This window comes from Saccoglossus kowalevskii, chromosome 12 (assembly GCF_978046115.1).
Source record: "Saccoglossus kowalevskii chromosome 12, keSacKowa6.1, whole genome shotgun sequence".
In the NCBI taxonomy this organism is placed as follows: Eukaryota; Metazoa; Hemichordata; class Enteropneusta; family Harrimaniidae; genus Saccoglossus; species Saccoglossus kowalevskii.
In genome coordinates, this window is record NC_140652.1 from 21412873 (window position 1) to 21435861 (window position 22989).

The following is a 22989-nucleotide window of genomic DNA, read 5'->3' on the forward strand; positions in this document are numbered from 1 at the left end:
TTCGTGGGCACTGTTAGACTGTTAAAATTTTGTAGAATTGTGAATAGTGGAACATACTCAAAACACGATTTTAAAATATAGATAACAGGTGCAAACATTCTCTTTTTTGAATGCTTAGCAAGATTTAGCAAAGATGTACATAAATAATAACAAAGAAATGGTGAAAAAAAGAAATGACGGGGTCTCCATATTATGCACTATATTTAACTTTTTAACAAAACTATAATACATTTAAATTTGGAACTGTTGCAGCCATTTTAATTATGAGCATTAGCAAACTTCTTATGGAGTGAATTGTTATGCAAATTAACAATTATCTCAGGTTCTTTTTAGTGCACATCCCAGAACTTTAAAAAAAATAGCTCCTAGATGCTTTGACCTTTTGTTTTGAAATTTTCACAAATGATTGACAATGTGTTATCTTCAAAACGCCGTCGGGGCATTGTTTTTGGTTGAACAGTGTTACAACAATCGTACAGACAACTAGCCTGGGCGTTAATTTATGCATAAACTTGAAGTAGTGAAATTTTAGCTGCTGCCCTGCAAAATTGTTTTTGGGAGGTGGCTAAGCCCAGCAACCAAATTATCAGTTTGTGAATCCATCGAATTGGAGCGTCTCTGCATCCCTGATTTTCAACCAGCCTTTGCCACATTATGCATGGTACAACTGTCTAGTGGTCTTTTCTCATTATTTTTGTTTTTGAAACACCACCAGTATTTCTGTTTTTGAGCACTTGACTCTGGCAGTAGGATTCACCAACATTATTAATTTGGTGACTGAAATGCCAAACAGTGCCACAAACTGATTAAGTGATACCATTAATAGTTGGGCGAACATTTGACAACAGCCTTGCAAAGATAGATTCTGATCTTTTCTGCACATGGAACCCAGTGTATAGCGCCTCCTATTGACAAGTTTTATTTTATTCAGAAAAAGATCGACCAGAAGCCTAACAGTCTCAAAATCACAATTGGAGCACCAACTCGTGGCAAATTTTAGAGTTTCACCATCTTGAAATTTATTGGATAGTAAACAAACTTTCCTTTGTCTTTCTTATTAGAGTAAATTTTAAAACATATCATTTGTTATTTACAATAGTACAATATACTACGGCATAGATAGCAAGTTTGTCACTTGTATGGTTTCAGGATGTGTCATTGACTTTTAGTAGATTTTATTACAGCTGAAGTTATAATTTATTATCACATATCACATATATTCTGAACTTACAAATATGTGTATCGTCAGTTATATTGGCCTTCATAAGACATTTACCTTTGATATTGATTTAAAAGTACGCAGGTGTGCAACTGATATTAAATTGTTGTCAAAAATAGGGGATGGGGACAAGGTGTGCACTGATGCTACACAATTTCCTCATCAAAACAATAACAACACAATAAGGGGACAGACAATACTTGGCATGGTAATACACAGAAAAGCATTTGCTGAGCTAGTTGACTTCATAGAAGTGTTTCGTGATTCCAAAGTTTGTGTTCCAGTGTTCAATATGGCTGAGTTAGGCAGACTATTCAAGGCTGCAGGAACTTGTCAAAAGCAAACGGGTACATACAACAAGACTAAAGAGCTGATTTCTGGCAGCCATACCTTTTGGTATTGAGTGAAGTTATTGTCGATACACAAAATCAGGCCTGTAGAGTTGTTAAAATTATCCATAGAGATGTTTTTAAAACAGATGGCCGGGAACAGTCCGTACCAGTACTTAATAGCACTTGTACCGACCTAAATAGACGAAGCATCAAGAAACAATCTCTTAAAGACAAACCCTGTACACCTACTTCTGTATATTGCACAGATTATGGCTTTCAACATAGTAAACACGAGGAGTGGAGAGTTTAATGCACTCCCATCAAGCCAAAGACACACTAAAGTAAGAGAACCACCAGTCATCTATTTTCATTAAAGATTCATGCAAAAACCAGAAAAAAATAGTTTATGTATCACCTACCGTGATTTGGCATTTCTAGAAACACTGCCAATACTATATGTGCTACTTTATATTTTCAAACAAAAGTGCAAGGTGTCGCATACGACTTATTTACCACTTCCGTGTCACTGAGAATGTTCTAGAACCGTACTGTGTCTGGGTGGAATATTCTATATTTTTTTAGAAACTGGTTGAATAGGTAATAGAACACTGTAGGGGGCAATGGAAGGTAATGGAACATTCTAGAAATTTGTAGTAAGTTCAAGACTCATTATGTATGTTGATGTAATGGTCTATTTATAGACATTGTGGGTATATATAGGGGAGTTGTTCTGCACTGAGTTCAGATCGGAGATCTCGTTGAATTGTATTGGAGTTTAAGTATCTAGTTATTGGAGTAGTGGAGTTTTACCGCCTTATTGTACTTGATGTTTGCAGAGTATAATAATACCAGTACCAGTTGAAACCTCATCTGTTGGCTACGTATTTTATCATCGCCGCCAGGGAAGTCTTTCTGTTACTGTTGCCATTTTGGTATTTGAACCATCACACCTGTACTATACCAATTACGGTAATATTACGTTGCGTGTGACACAAGGTTTGCATCACTTAAAACTGGCAACCTTACCAATATTGTGGTGGTGTTTCCCAGCCTTGTCTCAAATGATTGTCACAACTTTCAACAGAACATTAATTTGTCAATAAAAAGCCCAAGTTAGCAAAGCACATGGAAAAAGATCTTAACATAACATTTGTTAACCAGTATAAGTCAAAATGGTACCATCTTCAGTTAACAAGTTCAATAAAATAAAGGCCAATGGGCCTGTTGCTCAACCGCTATTGTACAAAAGATTAGTGCTGTATATGCCACAACTTTTCGTTTAAATTTGTACTTTTAAATGAAATATCGCCAAACAAGCACACAGAGTTGTCAATGGAATAATAAACACATGTATGCCTAACACCAAAGCATTGGAAATAGTGGTTAGTTGAAATTCCATTTTTAACCAAAAATATTTGCCAAAATTAGAGAACTAAAGATATGACCATGGGATGAACAAATCTAGTAGATGTCAACACAAGGTACATACACACCAAGTATTAAAGCATTCAGACTACCGGTTTTGAAGAAGAAGTCGAAAAAAATTACCATTTTAAAATAGTCTGAACTGAAATCAGGTCGGGTCGTAACAGCCGTTTTTTCATTATTTTCGCCTTACGTTTCTACCTTTCTACTGTCGATGGGTCCCGAAACTATTTCATCAATTATTTTGTGGGCGATGGTCCGAAATTGGTCGATTTCACGACGAAAACTGCGTGAAATTGGAAAACTATGACGCCTCATGGTGTCACGATAACTTATTCAAGACGGCGGCAAACCCGGGGATTTCGCTGTAGTTTTCTGCGGTTTTCGTCTTGAAATCACTCGGCTGAAGCTAGCAGACACTCCCAGCAGACAGTGGAAGCTCGCAGACACACTAGCAGCCACAGTCTATCAGGCATAATAATGCTTTGAATCAAAGTTTATCACATCTTTTGCATCACGTAATCATAGTTTGGCATCAATATATTAATGTAAATGGCTAATATTCATTTAAACAGAGAAATTTTAACAAATGTACTCACTCCCCCTGAAAGTGTATCTCTATGTGCGTGTATATAAACACTATTCCCAATATTTTTTGGGAAATATTGAGTGTGCACCTTATCCACGTATATGGTATGAAACATACATGTATTGACTACAATTTGTGATAGGTGATATTTAATAATTAGCAGACATTTTTAAAATATAGAAATCATAATTATGGTAGAACTGCTCTTTTTGCTAGCAGACACTAATTAAGTCACAAATTACAGTAAAAATATTGAGTGTGCACCTTAACCACTTATGTGGTATGAAACATACATGTATTGACTACAATTTGTGATAGGTGACATTTAATAATTAGCAGACAATTTTAAAATATGGAAATCATAATTGTGGTGGAACTGCTCTTTTTGCTAGCAGACACTAATTAAGTCACAAATTACAGTTAAAAGAATGAGTGTGCACCTTAACCACCTATGTGGTATGAAAAATACATGTATTGACAACAATTTGCAATAGGTGACATTTAATAATTAGCAGACAATTTTAAAATATGGAAATCATAATTGTGGTAGAACTGCCCTATCTATTTGCTAGCTGACACTAATTAAGACTCTAATTACAGTAACAATATTGAGTGTGCACCTTAACCACTTATGTTATATGAAACATACATGTATTGACTACAATTTGTGATAGGTGACATTTAATAATTAGCAGACAATTTTAAAATATGGAAATTATAAATGTTTTGGAACTGCTCTTTTTGCTAGCAGACACTAATTAAGTCACAAATTACAGTTAAAATATTGAGTGTGCACCTTAACCACCTATGTGGTATGAAACATACATGTATTGACTACAATTTGTGATAGGTGACATTTAATAATTAGCAGACAATTTTAAAATATGGAAATCATAATTGTGGTAGAACTGCCCTATCTATTTGCTAGCAGACACTAATTAAGTCACTAATTACAGTAAAAATAATGAGTGTGCACCTTAACCACTTATGTGGCATGAAACATACATGTATTGACTACAATTTGTGATAGGTGACATTTAATAATTAGCAGACAATTTTAAAATATGGAAATCATAATTGTGGTGGAACTGCCCTATCTATATAATGCTAGCAGACACTAATTAAGTCACAAATTACAGTTAAAATATTGAGTGTGCACCTTAACCACCTATGTGGTATGAAACATACATGTATTGACTACAATTTGTGATAGGTGACATTTAATAATTATCAGACAATTTTAAAATATGGAAATCATAATTGTGGTAGAACTGCCCTATCTATTTGCTAGCATACACTAATTAAGTCACTAATTACAGTAAAAATATTGAGTGTGCACCTTAACCACTTATGTTATATGAAACATACATGTATTGACTACAATTTGTGATAGGTGACATTTAATAATTAGCAGACGATTTTAAAATATGGAAATCATAATTGTGGTAGAACTGCCCTATCTATATAATGCTAGCAGACACTAATTAAGTTACAAATTACAGTTAAAATATCGAGTGTGCACCTTAACCACCTATGTGGTATGAAACATACATGTATTGACTACAATTTGTGATAGGTGACATTTAATAATTAGCAGACAATTTTAAAATATGGAAATCATAATTTTGGTAGAACTGCCCTATCTATTTGCTAGCAGACACTAATTAAGACACTAATTACAGTAAAAATATTGAGTGTGCACCTTAACCACTTATGTGGTATGAAACATACATGTATTGACTACAATTTATGATAGGTGACATTTAATAATTAGCAGACAATTTTAAAATATGGAAATCATAACTGTGGTCGAACTGCCCTATCTATTTGCTAGCAGACACTAATTAAGACACTAATTACAGTAAAAATATTGAGTGTGCACCTTAACCACTTATGTGGTATGAAACATACATGTATTGACAACAATTTGTGATATGTGACATTTAATAATTAGCAGACAATTTTAAAATATGGAAATCATAATTATGGTAGAACTGCCCTATCTATTTGCTAGCAGACACTAATTAAGACACTAATTACAGTAAAAATATTGAGTGTGCACCTTAACCACTTATGTGGTATGAAACATACATGTATTGACAACAATTTGTGATAGGTGACATTTAATAATTAGCAGACAATTTTAAAATATGGAAATCATAATTATGGTAGAACTGCCCTATCTATTTGCTAGCAGACACTAATTAAGACACTAATTAAAGTAAAAATATTGAGTGTGCACCTTAACCACTTATGTGGTATGAAACATACATGTATTGACAGCAATTTGTGATAGGTGAAATTTAATAATTAGCAGACAATTTTAAAATATGGAAATCATAACTGTGGTAGAACTGCCCTATCTATTTGCTAGCAGACACTAATTAAGACACTAATTACAGTAAAAATATTGAGTGTGCACCTTAACCACTTATGTGGTATGAAACATACATGTATTGACAACAATTTGTGATAGGTGACATTCAATAATTAGCAGACAATTTTAAAATATGGAAATCATAATTATGGTAGAACTGCCCTATCTATTTGCTAGCAGACACTAATTAAGTCATTAATTACAGTAAAAATATTGAGTGTGCACCTTAACCACTTATGTGGTATGAAACATACATGTGTTGACTACAATTTGCGATAGGTGACATTTAATAATTAGCAGACAATTTTAAAATATGGAAATCATAATTGTGGTGGAACTGTCCATCTATGCAATTTAAATCACCAATTTAATTAAAAATATCGGGTGTGTACTGACATTGAGCTTCCACTCATTAATTATCACTATATTAATGAGAATATCGCAATCTATATGCACTCTAGCATTACGGTAACTTATCAACCTCTGCTACACTTCTGTCGATATGATCACCATACTGTTGTTGTATACTTCGTGTTATTCTTGTAATAACCTCATAATATTATTATACATCTGTCACCGTAATGCCAGAAGTTACAGCATGCCGTAATTTTGCGGTATTTTATGGGGTATTTTCATCTTACCATATAAGGAAATGCAAATTCTAAATATGGAATGATTACATGCATAAGCGTCCTCTAATGATAAAAACAAACATGGCTGCCACTGGACTTTGACTCCACACAAAGAAGTTCGCTGATTCTGTTCTAAACATTTTGGACTTCAGCTTTCCCATTATGTACCTTTGGAAGGAAAAGATGTATAATAGTAAGGTTATTCTGAGGATATTTCAAAATATGCACTCTGACGGTATGCCGTTGCATCAACCTCATAATATTATTATACACTTTTTCTCTGCTTTTAATAATAATTAATGAAACTATAACACAAAATCGCAATAAAGAACATTTAGCATTATGCAATATTTAATAGTGCTCTTGTGACTGAAGTGAACAAAAGAATGTGACGTTAAAGTGACACATAAATAAGGAAGACATACAAATGCATCAATAAAACTTTTGAACACATCTGTATGTGACATTTCAAAGATTGGTGAATTCATAGAGGGACTGTGGTGAATTGTATTCGGTCTCAGAAATATAATAAAGGTGCTGTTGTTTGATGTGTACTTGTGGTATTATATGTGGGTGTTGAAAGTGCCTATATATGAATCATTGCTTTCACTCATAATGTCACAATCGTCATACGGTGCACATTCAAATTTTAAATAAAAAATGTATTTTACGTAAGTTGTACGCATGGGACTCATCTCTGACACAACATGTTATGACGACTGTGACAATGACAATGACACTTGTAACAGTTATAATAATGGAATGCAACACACACGGCATGAAATCGCGTGTTTCCGGTACGGTTACACAACGGTTACATGGCGGTTATGCAGTAAATCCGCCGCGTAACCGTCGCGTAACCGTCAGACTATGGGGGTGGCATATCCGTCGCGTAACCGTCAGCCGGAAATGCTACGTTTGTCCATGGAGCTAAAAAAAGAGCTCCATGGTTTGTCGTCCATTCAGTCCAACGTAAATCAACGGTAATTTCTGAAAAACCGCAGATTTCCGTTCTACGTTTATAACGTATACTTTTAAATAACCGCTGATTAAGTTGGACGGAAGAAACGTAAATGCAAAAATATACGCCAATTTACGTTGAAACTGAAACAACATATACAGCTGGGTAACCGATCATTACGTGAACGATTTCCGGCGTATTCTTGTGTTCTTTCACGTCATGTACGCAGAGTACGCCCATTGTAAATTACATTTATTTTGACGTTTTCCGGGAACTGCCTTATAATTTTTATCCTTACATGGTGTGTATAACCGTTTACAATTTAAATGTGCTTTAGCAAATATAATAAAATTATTCCATATTCGTATATAGCGCCCTCGTACGGCTTGTTTTTAAATTGCTTGTTAAGTACAATTACTCCCGCGTCATGATCCCGCCATCAACGACAAACACAGTCGTGGCTTGAGGATTGATGTACCCCCAGACGTGCTTAGCTCCAATACATCACGCTTCTTGTACGTCTTTATCAGTTCAATTTCATGACATTTCAAAAATCTAAAGAAAAGTCTAGTATAATAGAACGAAGGTCCGTCATATTTTACGTTTTGGAAAAAAAAAAAAAAAACGTGTAAGGGGCTGCACTTGAACTCAGCCAAGACAGCTCACACTTGTTTGTTAATACATTGTTTATAATCACGTGTGTTACTTCTACAACAAAAGAGGTGTTACCACTGTGGCATCAAGTGATATTTGTTTTGTCTGATGTGACTGAACCACGGTTACTAAAACCGTGACTGAACTTATAACCATACTGTTGATTAACCTATGATTAAAACACACAATGAATATTTCTTAAAACCATTATTTTCGAAAGTTAGAAAAAGAGTGTCAGTGTTAGTATATTGTAGTACGTAATCATTTCTCAGCCAAGTCACTTTCGAGTACACATTAGTGGCGTTCACGTTAGAGATCTACTTGAACGCTCGGCACGAACCGAAATCAGTGGTGAATTTTCAGAGAACACATAAACTATATCTATGATCGGAAACAGTTGTAATGAATGAAATGAATGCAAACTGTCGTCGGCGACGAATATTCATGTGCTGCAACCGGTATTTTCTTGCAATGCTACATTGACGTAAACAAAAAAATCGAATCTTCTAAGCCGTTCATCGCATGATGACTCGTAATAAATACTATAATAACAAAAGGAATTATTTTCAATATGTCAATTATTGTTTTCATCATATGTGTATCGCTTTCCATGTTTGGGTCAACTAACAGATCGACGAATGATAGCGTGATTTCTGCACGAGCCGAGTGGGTCCCGATGTGGGTCCGGACAAACGTAAACCCAGTGCTGTAATTCTTACCAAACATGAAGGCTTAAAATATCGGCACGTGCCGAGATCCCAACATGTGCACGTAACGGATGCTGATGTTGAAAAGGCTGTAGACTGGTAGCTGTACAATTCGTAAATAAAATACGTTGGTCGTTACGTCCCTGGAATAAATTATATTCGAAGTTCATATCTAGTGCACTACTCTAGTGAAGAGGGACTTTGATTAAATGCACAATGAATGCGAATGTGTAGCGGCACTGGTTTGTATACTTGCCTTGGCACAGCTATGCCCGTGTGAGAGACATTATGGAACTGTTAATAATATAATAAAATATTTAAATTTAAAATGTGTATTTGTTGTAATGTCAATGTAATGTGCCTGCTCAAAATCATCCGATACCTTGATAAAAACTATAATGGTTCATTAGAGGATGTGGATCTACATGCAAGTGTCAACTACGTTTGTTGCTATGAAATATGTGTGGTCTAACCAAGATCTGATTGGCCTAGAACAGTATACTATACCAAAGTATAACCGAAAGAGAGAGACTATTCCACTTCTGTCTGAGGATAAAAACGAATAGAAAAATTGTAATTAAAATGTTCGTTGATAGAAACTACATACAGAATGCTTTATCCCAGTGCATATTTCGTCGAGAGACCATTTCGTCAAAAGTATGATGTGAATTGGCAGTGCTGAGCACCCTCCCCATAATAATATCATTTTTTGTTCCGCATTTATTGTAATATTACAAATTAAGAAATTCGCTGCAATTAATAGTTGGTGGTTTGTTGATGTTAAATGGATAAGACTCAATTCACACACCAAGAGATGTCATTCTTCAGTTAAGCAATACAATGTGACATACTTCAGTCGAATACTGGTGGAAGTTTTGACCTGCTCTTAAAACACGTCTTTTATTCCAAATAAGCGATACGAAGACAGAATTGGTTCGGTGACAGTCGGTAATGAGCTGATAATTGTTAGTATTGTGAACACGTCGACGCGTTTTATACATCGTACGTTTAACCATGGAGCTCCATGGTTTAACATACAGCCTTGCAGGCCTGCTTGAGCCAAATAGTGGAGTATTACTGAATCCAAGTCGCCACATCATCGTACGCCATGGCCCGGCCTCTTTTATGCCAAGCCTACATAGATTTATTCCGTCGAGTCTCGAAGCGGAAATAAACTCTGGCGGCGAGAATGAGTCTCGGACATTTTTTATTTATTTATTAACACACAACATCCCCCGGAGGGGATGAAAAGGGTTACAAATCAAATATTAGTAAAAGAAAAATAACTACATAAAAAGTAAGGGAACATAAAAGCATTTAAAAAAAGAAAGATACATTTGTATACAAGGAATGTGTTACTGGCTTAGTTTATGTAGGTGCTGCTGTCTTGTAAATAGTGTACAGTAGCTAGCGTTAAGTTTACCGCATTCCGTAGTTGGACAACCAGAATGCATTGTTCCATACAGTTACAATATAGCAACCGGTTTGACATCGAGAAAAAAAATCATTTTTTTCAACTTTATATGCAGTCTGCCATTCTTTATTTGTAAATTCGTAACCCTGTTAAACGATTAGACGGGCATAACTTGGCATATGCCAAGAAGCGGACCCAAACGGTTTGAAGGTTCTCAAACTCATTTCGACGAAGCAACTCTGACATTGCTTCCAGCGTCTCTTTCGTTACACTATTCAATCAGGAGAATGTAAAGTTTCACCTCGTCCAAAAACGTCCACGCACAATATATATATATAATTATATATATGTATATCAAGTATAAATGGGAAAGGATGTTTTGTCTTAACGTATATATTGAATAATTACGACACCACGATTATCTGGACTACTACATTTATTTTTTATATCGGTCTTTGCAAAGAACCACAAAATGCCAGTACCGAGGATTGATTCCGATATTCTGATTAGTCCACCGTCCACCACTGTTCTATCTCCCTTTGTTCTATGTCAAAAATTAACGCTGTTTCGTTTGTCATTACTTTGCGCAAAATAACGACAAATGTGCAACCATATCAAGTACGAAGTCTAGGCAGGTAGTGTGAATAGATCTGGTGTCGTGGCCTGGGGTGCGAAAACGAAAGGGGCTTCCCCAAGGAAGTAGTTTACACGAACCAGCTCCCTGCATGAACCTAATTCGGGAAAGTAGTGTCACGTGAGTGTATTGGTCTACTGAAAACTCATCTAGTTGCGTTTTATGTTTGAGAATATTACTCAAACACCTTTTTACCTATCGATTTCTTCGTTCGTTATTTTTTCAAAAATCTGCCCACGTTCGCTGCTAGAAACCGCCATTCTGAATTTCCGACCAGAATAAAAAAATTGCCGACCGGCGCTATGCTATTTGTTTGCAATACACACAGGATGTCGGCCACTCGACCGTTATGCATCAGACTCGTAATATTACTAGTCTGGGGTTATGCTATTGTCACGACATGGGAGGAGTACCTTCCATGGTCACGTTAAGGTAGTGAGAAGGGTTTGACGACGATTTTGAATAAAGTGTTCTCTGCCTGTTGTTTCATTCAGAACCATACTTTAGAATTTATGATTCAAAAGCCTAAATATAGAGGGACAAGTTCGCACTAACCGGACAGTCATTGTTACCACGTGACAAAAAAATGGCGAACCTTGTAAAAATGACGCGATTGCGAGAGCTCACAGCGGAATTTCCGCTTGAAATTTGCGCCATGCATTTCCCGTGATCAAGTTCATTGAAATGTGTCCCCGGTAATCAAAAGACCCATTTTTTTTTCGATTTCAAAGCAGGTTTGTTGTTTTTGTCCCATAACTATTTCATACTATTCCACAGACTATTATTCTGTGACAAAGCATTTTCTAAAAAAAAAACAAAAAAAAACAGACATATTTCACACCGTTATTATCTTGTGAATGTGTGAGTTTAAATGTCCGAACGCACCTAATTTTACAGCGGTGCCAATGAGTTCATTAATACCTGGGGTTACTCAACACTAGTTGATTTGTAAATTGTGTTATGTCAAGTGGACTCATATAGTTATAACAATTTAAAATTAAAATATAACACTTGAACGCATATGCAACATATAACCTGTTATTTTATTGTAACCAGGCGTGACGTTTTGAAAACAACGTTTTACCTGCATCGAGCAAGATTATGAAATGGTCCCAATTGTGGGCGTGCCAACACAACGGCGCCATCAAGACTAGATTGGAAAAGACTCAAGTGTTTTGCAAAGTTCCAAGATATATTGTTAAATGACTGTTCGAATAATTCTCAGAACAGCTGCGATTGCTTCATGAATATTTATAAACAGATCGGACCTCTAAAACAACCCCTGGCACTGCGACAATGAGCGATAAAAACTGAAAAAAGTTGTGATGTCGCTCGAGTGAAATTATTAAAAAAATGCACTCCTTTTTCTCTCTACATAGTCCCACTCTAAAGAGCTTGTACTTATTTCTACCACAGTCCCTCAACACCCGGTTGGGAAACGCCTTTGTTCTAAGATGTTAAACCCCCCGATCGCTGGTAACAGTGTGCGTTATGCTTGTGGAGTGAAACCGGTGACTAGATTTACACTGTCTTCCGCTCTGCGCCTGTGAATCTTTGTCATTTTATACAGCTTATTTCGAAATTATTCCGAGTTGCGTGTGTAATTTGTGTCCGTAAAAGCTTCCTGATAAGGCACGTGTAATTTAAAAGATATGTTCATTTAATTGACATAACAAAAATCCAGAATTTCAGACCATCACAGCCAGCACTGTTCATTGCAGGGTGCCTTGTTACGGTGACGCTGTACAAAATGTTTTCACCCTATGAAAATGCGTCCCTACATCTAAAACGATAACAGTCGTCATATTTTTGTTTAATATTTTAATTATTTCCCAACATAGATTATTTTGTGTAGAAGCAGTATTAAAGGGTTCATTTCAGTCGATCATTTTACCGTTAGTTTTGCCCCCGTAGATACTTGTATCCGCCCACGAACCAAGATGGTCGTCGAGTATCGTTCGAAGAAAACGACTGTTCGAAGTGTGTTTTTTTTTATATTGATGCCTAAATCGTTGAAGAACCGTTGATTTATATCTTAGAAATATCCGAATCATGTTGGTGTAGTCAGATTCCGATATTCTTCCCAGAAAATCACTGAATTAAACAGCTTCCTGATTTAGAGTGTACAAAATTTGTTCATGTTATATCATTTATCTCCATGGTTATATCACGGAGCTATGGTTATATCAAGATGGCGATTCAAATGACCAAATTCGATGTTATAGTGACAGTATCTGATTTTAACAAACCTCACAAACACACTTTTCTGACTTGAGCTATTATTTTATTAATATTGAGGTGGAAGTTAGAAAAAGTGCCCAATGCTGTTTTAATGGCTGTTCTGTTATAGAGAGATAGAGGGACTGTGACAGCACGTTGTGGACACTGATTACCGGTCACCCCAAGTGCCAAATCAGGATAAACAGCCATTGTCAATAGAGTAGCCAAGGTGTTAAAAATGGATTATGTACTGGCAAACCAAATTCTGCATAGGCATATGTCTCCAACGCGTTCTTTTTGTATCATTTAGTCTTTTTTTGACTCAGCAGCTCTCAAAACCTAATATTAAATATAAGAACGAAACAAATCTGTCGCGATTTCACGCTTTCACGGTAAAGGGGTGGTGGCTGCTCCCCCGCTGTAAACCCCTGCGTTTGGTGACGTTTCTCAATTTATAAACTTGCCACGCTACTAATTTCGCCCAATCACCCGCTTTTATCGGTTTTAAGCAACCAATTATCACATAATATCCGACCACGGGATCTTTTCCGACCGAAAAAACTACCACATTTATATCACTTTCTTTTCTCGCTCGCTTATTTAAAACACCAATCGCTGGCTCAAACACTGATCACTGGTACACGAGCGGTTGAATTTGTTGTTTCAATGGTAAAGTTTACGGATACAACGAGTAATAGAGTATTAATTACTATTAAAATCCGAACGACACGATACGGACGAACGACAATCTATGATACTTTGTATGGAGGGGGCAAAGGGGGTAGCTGGTACAGTTTTACGGGAAATAAAAAGGGCCTTTTACAATTTACAAGGAAAAAAATACGTTTTTACAATTTACATTGATAATTGAATTTTGCAATGAATTGTGTCATCTAGTCATTTCACAGTTTCGAAAATGTAATTTCGCTGGATTATTCTTTATGACTTTTTTAATTTAGATGTAAATTCTTGTACGTACCGAGAAAAATTACCCATTTTTACAGTGTACGATAAAAATATTTGATTGATTACGTCGTACGTCTAGCCTGTGATTACACAATTACGGAATTTATTTTTCCAATTTCCGTTGTACGAACAACAAAATATTGCAATTACGTTGAACGAAAATAACCCTCCTTGCCCCCTTGTATCATTCGCGCACGCACGGTTACTAAAAGAGACGGTTAGGAAACGCTTTGTTAAAAGGTGTGAATCTGCCTAATTCCTCAAGGATGCGTGTCGCGCTGTGTACGCCCTCTATTGCTTGAGATTTCAAGGCCCACCATTTTGTTTCATTTTTGTGTCGATCACTTGATGTTCCGCGAATTTGAAATTTTAAGCTCGTTTTTGATAGAATATCCACGTTTAGTGCACAAGCTCTACGAAGAACCACACGTACATTTCGGATGAGTACTCTTTGTGACTGTAATAACATTCAGAATCGAGAATCGTCATTTATCGTTTTCACTGTTGTCATGAAAGTAAGCTTGGGTCCCGGAAGAAAAAGTGACGAAAATTCTAACCCCTAAGTCACTATTTTAAAATACATTATATTATAAAAAATACTAACAAATGAATTTTTAGTATACTACTGTGCGTACTTATGAAGGTTGTGTGCGATTCGGGGGCTTATTAGAGTAAATTTTATCGTTTTGCTTTCGCGTCACTGTATCAGCCATTTTGTTTAAAGTCGTAACACTTTTTTGTAGACGCCGTAGAAATCGTTGAAAATGTATTCAACATTTTCCGCCAGTTTCATAAAATGCCTGTTTAATTGTTCTTGTCTGTCCTTGTTTCAGTTTTTTGGTAAATTGTTCATTTCTTTGACGTTTTTTTTTCTGATCAAGTTTTGTTGTTTTTTTATTTCAGTTTTCTGCCGATCTTGTTCTTCAGAAACGAAAATGCCATACAAGACAGGCAAATTTGTATTGAGTTTAAACCGAGCGACAGGTTTTTTAGTGACCGTGGCGCACGCAACTTGAACTACGACCTTTTGTTTAACATGCTGAAGGAGCCGAACTGTGTTCCGTTTGAATCCAGGACTGCTCTCTCCTTTCATCAATGATTATCGAGACAGTTACTTGATAAAGACAACGCTAACTCCCTAGGGCAAAGAAACGAAGAAAATATTGATGTGTTTTCCCAAAAATATCGATGCCAAAACCACGAATTAAAATGCGCGCAGCGGGCGATATTTTCAAAATAAAGCGGAAATTAGACAGGTTGGGTGAAATTAATACTGTGCACTCGGTTGGTATAAACAGATCCTTAAATACGTAAAAATACGACCGGACATTATCTATCATTCTGAAATATGCCAAAGACAGAAACAAATGCAGCACGTTTTTTTTATGAGCCAAAATAAACAAAACAAAAATTCTACGAACGAAACAGACCATGTTTGCAATGTTTATTTACACCGCGGCATCTCTTAAACACATTCTCAAAATTTGCGATGTTCATTTAACAAACGTTTAAAACATTGTTATTCTGATATTTTTTGGTCAGCATATAAAATAAAAAAATCTTTTGTTCAATGGGCGGTGGTCATCGCGTCCTGTTGGATAGGGGACTCATAGTGACGTATACAACACGTGTAAACATTGCTTCATTACATGAAGTACGAAAACGCGCTGCGCAACGACCAGCGCCCTTCAAATTTGTACCTGTATCATACTATTTTAAAGGACGTTGGCGTTTTTTAGTTTGGAAAATAACTTTTTAAAAAAGTGGTTATACACTAAATAGTTATGTAAACAACTAAACATATACGCCGAAATAACGGAATAGACTACTAGTATGTTTTAATATTTTTGTAAACTGAATGACGACATCATTTCTGTGAACAACTGATCACCGATATCACTTAATTGACTATGTACTAAATATTTCTGTGAACAACTGATCACTTATATCGTGTAATAGACAACAACTGTAACAACCAGTCTTCTCGGTCATTATTATGTTCAGTATTATGTAAATTAGATAATGAAAAGTTCTTATTTGTATTGTTGTTTTATTTGCGAAGAATAATTAGAATGTACTGTATACACGTAATTTCTATTGCATGTTCAAGGGTACCGAATATCCCGCCGTTTAGCGCCCCATCCACAGCTTTACCCTAATGTGATACCATGGAGGTAAAAGTCTTTTTTACCTCCATGGTGATACCAAGTGAAACGAATATTTTTACTATAGCATTTTACCAAAAGTCGAAACTGGGTGTATCATGGTACAACACACGCTGCGACAACTGAGTGATCAGCGACATCTTTGTTGGGCGATGTTTCAATGGTGAATTAGTTTATTTGAAATGGAGTGAATATGAATATGAACTCTATTACAACGTGTTTGAATTATGTGCAGCAATGGGCAATGACCTCCAGAGTTCACGCATTAATATCTAATTAAATTCGCTTAAGGGACGACGTCAAAAGATCGATGTCGGATAAAAAACTTATTTCCTTTAGTTTGGGGGTGGGGGTTTTGGTCTCAAAAAGTTTCCATCCTACAAAAACGATTTTATTTTTTAATGAAGTCAAAAAAATCTTGGAGTATTTGTTGTTCGTTTTTGTTCTATCCAATCATGGACAGAAATAACCGAAAAGGGATAAAAACAGAAAAATGGTTTGTTTCGAGTGTAAATCTGTGCGTCAAATGAGGTACATTTGTAAAATCTGTTTACACCCACCTGGCAACCAACTGCTATGCAATCCTACTGTGCGACTATCAATTTGTATTTAATGGTGAATGTAGTCTGACGCCATGACCAATATTTATCAATTAAGTTTCAGTGGGGGGTAGGGGGTTTGGAAAAAAACTAAAGAAATTTAGTTTTGTATCCGACATCCATCTTTTGACGTCGTCCCTAAATCAACATAATGTCATTTACACTAGGTCACCGAATCAACTGTGAACGAATCAACATGACGTAGAATCACGCTAGATCGATGAATCCCCTGTGACTAAATCATCATAATGTAATTTACACTAGGTCACCGAATCAACTGTGAACGAATCAACATGACGTAGAATCACGCTAGATCGATGAATCCCCTGTGACTAAATCATCATAATGTCATTTACACTAGGTCACCGAATCAACTGTGAACGAATCAACATGACGTAGAATCACGCTAGATCGATGAATCCCCTGTGACTAAATCATCATAATGTCATTTACACTAGGTCACCGAATCAACTGTGAACGAATCGACATGACGTAGAATCACGCTAGATCGATGAATCCCCTGTGACTAAATCATCATAATGTCATTTACACTAGGTCACCGAATCAACTGTGAACGAATCAACATGACGTAGAATCACGCTAGATCGATGAATCCCTGTGACTAAATCATCATAATGTCATTTACACTAGGTCACCGAATCAACTGTGAACGAATCAACATGACGTAGAATCACGCTAGATCGATGTATCCCCTGTGACTAAATCATCATAATGTCACTTACACTAGGTCGCTGAATCAACTGTGAGCGCGTCAACATGACGTAGAATCACGCTAGATCGATGAATCCCCTGTGACTAAATCATCATAATGTCACTTACACTAGGTCGCTGAATCAACTGTGAGCGCGTCAACATGACGTGGAATCACGCTAGATCGATGAATCCCCTGTGACTAAATCATCATAATGCCACTTACATTAGGTCGCTGAATCAACTGTGAGCGCACATAATGCTATACAATTTTGCGTAACCTAAGTTTGTTTAATATACATATATGCACTGTCATCGATACACGTCAAGTAACAGACCTATTAATCATGAGATTTGTCCTGATCGCTAGCTTTGAATTTGGGATATGTATATCCGAACATGAGATAATCCACTACATACATTTGCCAAAGGCTATGAATTTCGGATGACGTAATCTGCTTATAGTAGTCTTTGGTTATTGACTGAGTCCTTCCTTGTGACAATCTGGTTTCTGGAAAACTGACCAAATGATCGATTTTTGCCAGCTTTAGTAGGTTTCCAGCGTCCTCCATCAGTGTTTGGTATTTACCTATGAAATTGTAGTCAATCAAACACGGGTGACACATGTGATAAAATTGAAGCCAATGCTCGTTCATGGGCCTGGATTCAAAGGTGTCGTGGTCTAAAATATAACGAATAAACTCGTGGAATGTGACATCGTGACCAAACTTAATTGATTCCGGGGACGGGTTTTTTCTGTATTTGGCAATGATCTGTGTTCCATACCGTAGTTGGAAAGCTTTACTGGATTCATAATGTTTTGTGAACTTATTGAGATACGCCGACAAGAGCCTTTCCATTGGCTCGCGCACGAAAATAAACTTGATGTACTCCTTAAGTCGCCTCTCGATCCCTGTTTTGGAATAACTGTTTAAGTGACGTATCATCACGTTGTCATGGTGAGCGGTCTCTGGCTCTATGTCATCCGGGGTGGAGTAATTGCGGTTTTTGGGACTTAAAAATAGCATGATCTTTTTCCAGTTCGTACAGGCGACTTTGGGAATAAAACAGTAGATCAGTTTATGCTCGTCATCAACTATCAAATGATCAAGAGTTCTACTTGATATCGTCTGTAGTGTCGACTCTACTTTGTATTTGTCACATATTTGATGGACTAGAGCTGAACGCTTTTTCTGTTCTTCTTCCATAGAAAGTTTCTAGAAAAAAAATACATTATGCAGGTACATGAGCATTGTGCATTATTATTATTATAATGGAGTGAGTAGTCAATCATTTTAGTCGTAGAGATATAACCCAGAATTATATATCAAAGATGTGATCTTCATTCCATGTTTCCTTTAAAACTGTCTTATGTTGTTGTTCATATTAGAACTCGCACATCATACTTGCAATGAATAAAGATTACTAGTCTTACCGTAGTGTTGTCTGCCGCCACGCTGTCCTTAAAAGTCAACAACTCTAAGGTGACCATAGGAACCATAACATTTTCACTACCGTAACGATGTGGGTCTATAAAACAGTAAGAATATGATTGATGTACATACTATACGGACGTATTGCATATTTGATTTGATAATAAGTGGAGTGCAATACAACCTGATTTAAAAGTCCCAACTTGGTTTTTAAGGGTCGGCGTGGAAATCCATTATGATCATGACTCTTTTGATAAACATGCTTATGAGATAGTTGGCATTCATTGGGGGGCGGGGTACGACGTGATCGATATCGAAATTGGTGTGCAAGAATAATTTCGTCTCAGTCTAGATATATTATGAAACCATTCGCCCAGGAGAAGACGGAAGATTACATACACTCCAACTCGTGTAAATTCCTATACAAACAAATATATATTTCCAATGAACACGTACCTTCAGTGTCGTATACCTTGGACATTAGAAAGAAGAATACAGTACTAAGAAGACAAGTAGAGAAGAGTGCAATAAATCTTGCTGCAGTCTTCATAATATATAGATTGGTGCTGTGAAGAATCCCACTTGTTGCATTGCGTCTACAGTAGAACAAAAGCACTATTTAGTTTAATATATGTTCGCAATGCCGTAGGTACTTCCTGTAAGTAAGTGTATACATTTGTTGTGCTCGACCCTTACCAGGTACCGGGGGGGGGGTTGAACACCAAATAGCAAATAGGTATAAACCCAAAGACCTGGGTAAGTTTCAATCACTGACCGACGTACTTTTGAGGACCGTGTTGAAGGTCGACAGGTGTTTGTGCTCAACCGGTCCGGGATTTTGAAAGAAAGAGGGTTGTATGATAATTATTATTAAATATATATATATATATATATATATATATATATATATATATATATATATATATATATATATATATATATAGGAAGGTAGTCGATTATTCCAGGTGAGAGTTTGTAGAGCAGATTTACATACGTGGATATATATATATATCCACGTATGTAAATCTGCTCCACAAACTCATCGTTTAGTATCGAGCACTCTCACCTGGAATAATATATATATATATATATATATATATATATATATATATAGTGCATTTTGTCGCATGAAACACGTATTCCACTTAGTACACTTATCTTAGAATTAAATTGAAAATAAATGGTAAATTTAACTTGGCTCAAAAAGATCTTAAAAATAGAGCTATGAAAGCATGCTTCAAAATGAAACAGTTATTATTCTCAGATACCTATATACCACTATAACATATCGTAAAACGCTTTATACCATGATGAGCCATGATAAGATGTATATAAATATCATTTCACCAATGGAACAATTGCACATGAAATACTGCAAATACCTACTCAAAGTTAACAGCAAAGCGACTAATGAAGTATGTCTTTTAGAATTAGGAAGGTATTCATTAATTACAACAGGTATAAAACAGATGATCAAATACTGGTCTCGAATAAAAAAAAAATGCCTGAAAATTCTCTGGTATATGAAGCATACAGAACTAGGATTAGAACTAGACAACTCTGGCACCTACAACTGGGTTTCTGGTTAAAAACTTATACTTAAAGGTTTAGATATGCGAACAATATAATAATAGATAAAATAATATCAGAAAAAGGAAAAAGAAAAATTTAAAAACAATTGTAAACAGATGTTAGACAATGATAACAAAGGGAAAAATCACAAAAAAATAAATTGCGCACTTACAGAGAACTGAAAACAGACTTTGGTTTTGAAAACTACTTACACGTAGTCAAAAAATACTAATCACAGGTCATCAATGACAAAATAAAGGATTAGTGCTCACAGACTACAAATAGAGACTGGGAGATATATCTGACAAAAAATTTCTGTGTTGTGAAAATAACGCCGTAGAGAACGAAGAACATTTTCTTTTAACATGTGATCTCTACGCGGGAGAAAGAAAAAAACTTCATTAGCTGTCATCACCCCCACATTTAGCAAAAAATAAAGAAAAACTATATTTTAAATAATAAAGATGAGAAAACAATAATACAAATAGCAAAACACATAGAGAACTGTTTCAAAACAAGAAAGGAAAAAATGAAAACATTATAGTAAGCTATCTCAAGATAAGATCATGCATGCATCAGTAATCCAAACATTCACCAACACAAATAAGGAAAACAATCCAATTTACTTTACCATTAGTTTTTTTCCTACTTTTATTTGCTTGTCATTTTGTTTTATTTATTTTTTATTTTCATTTTATTTTACCTGTGTGTATTTTTTATTCTCACTTTAATTGTTTGTTTGTCTTTATTCACATCTGTATTGCATTTTAGTCAAAATCCTAATAGGAATACGAACGCAATAAAGATAATTATTATTATCATTTAACCACCACTCATGATTGAGCCGTGAAGCGTAAGGAGATCATGTACACATGCAGAACGCGTGGACATTTGATACCCGCATGTACAGCCACTACTGAGTTCCGCAACACCCAGTACAGCCACTACTGAGTTCCACAATACCCAGTACAGCCACTACTGAGTTCCACAACACCCAGTTTACACACAGTGTGTAAACCCCTGACCAAATCGCGTGGGCATTTGATACCCGCATGTACAGCCACTACTGAGTTACACAACACCCAGTACAGCCACTACTGTGTTCCACAACACCCAGCTTACACACAGTGTGTAAACCCCTGACCAAATCGCGTGGGCATTTGATACCCGCATGTACAGCCACTACGATTTCACTAAAAGTTCTATTTCACATGTCATAGACTCGATAAAACGAATGAAACTCAGTTACACTTTAATTCGTGCGACGTGATATTGTGCCCAGACTTAAGCAGTAAGGTAATGTTATACGAGCGCCTTTAACCGTCTGAATACTAACATGGGTTTATTTTACAATTCCAGCCGGCAATTCTGGACCCCGGCAAATTTTACACAATCGCTGACACTTCCCTCACCTCATCGCATGTACATACCTTATCATTCTGCTTTGAATTCGTTCGACGTATTAAAATACGGTTGCTAGCTTCGTAAAATTGCAATTACTGCACTGTTCCACAACACCCAGTACAGCCACTACTGAGTTCCACAACACCCAGTACAGCCACTACTGAGTTCCACAACACCCAGCTTACGCGCAGTGTGTAGACCCCTGACAAAATCGCGTGGACATATAATACCCGCATGTACAGCCACTACCGAGTTCCACAACACCCAGCTTACGCGCAATGTGTAGACCGTTGACTTGCATTTTATGACAGTGTGTACAGGCACTAGCATAGACTCGTTGAACTGACAGTATTCAACAATTCTGCCACAACTTCCAATAAACCGCACATTCATTCTAGTATTTTAACCCGACCGTAGGCCGTTAACACATCTCAGACATAATTATACATATGGCGAGACGTATCGGTTACTACAATACTTCTCCCCTGTTACTACGTCTATTTTTACCCATTGCAAGAAGCAGTCAGCATCGTTCGACATTCTGATCTTTTGACATTCGCTAATACGTACATTACTGAATTCGATGTATTACATTTTGTGTCGCGTATTATCCTTGAACTGGAAGTATTTATGTATGTGGCCAATTTACACTATGAGACAAACGCAGTTATACAATTTGTTGTACTCTCCCGCCGCGCATAGTGCACGGCAGCTGTCGACAGCTTCATTTTTAGTTGGCGAATGTTCCCGGTAGAGGCAAATAACCATCAATAATATCTACAGACTCACATAACACACTAGTAATCTAAACTACCTACCCGTGTCCGTACCCGCCGTCCAGTCAAACACATACTTGGTAACGGAGCTCATACCATGACTGTATGTTGAAGTTCGATTTCACATGTCATTGACTCGATAAAACGAATGAAACTCAGTTACACTTTAATTCGTGCGACGTGATATTGTGCCCAGACT

General features: G+C 36.3%; 1 protein-coding gene across 1 annotated transcript; it reads right to left on the reverse strand.

Annotated features, from left to right (window-relative positions):
• Positions 1-17875: 17875 nt before the first annotated feature.
• LOC146735625 (carbohydrate sulfotransferase 11-like) lies at positions 17876-22554 on the reverse strand. The gene is made up of 4 exons (XM_085505961.1): positions 22493-22554; positions 19495-19634; positions 19041-19135; positions 17876-18822 (listed from the first exon to the last, which is right to left on the reverse strand). Exons 1-4 carry the CDS (start codon positions 22552-22554, stop codon positions 17947-17949), a joined length of 1173 nt encoding a protein of 390 aa, XP_085362087.1. The 3' UTR covers positions 17876-17946.
• Between the last annotated feature and the right edge of the window lie 435 nt (positions 22555-22989).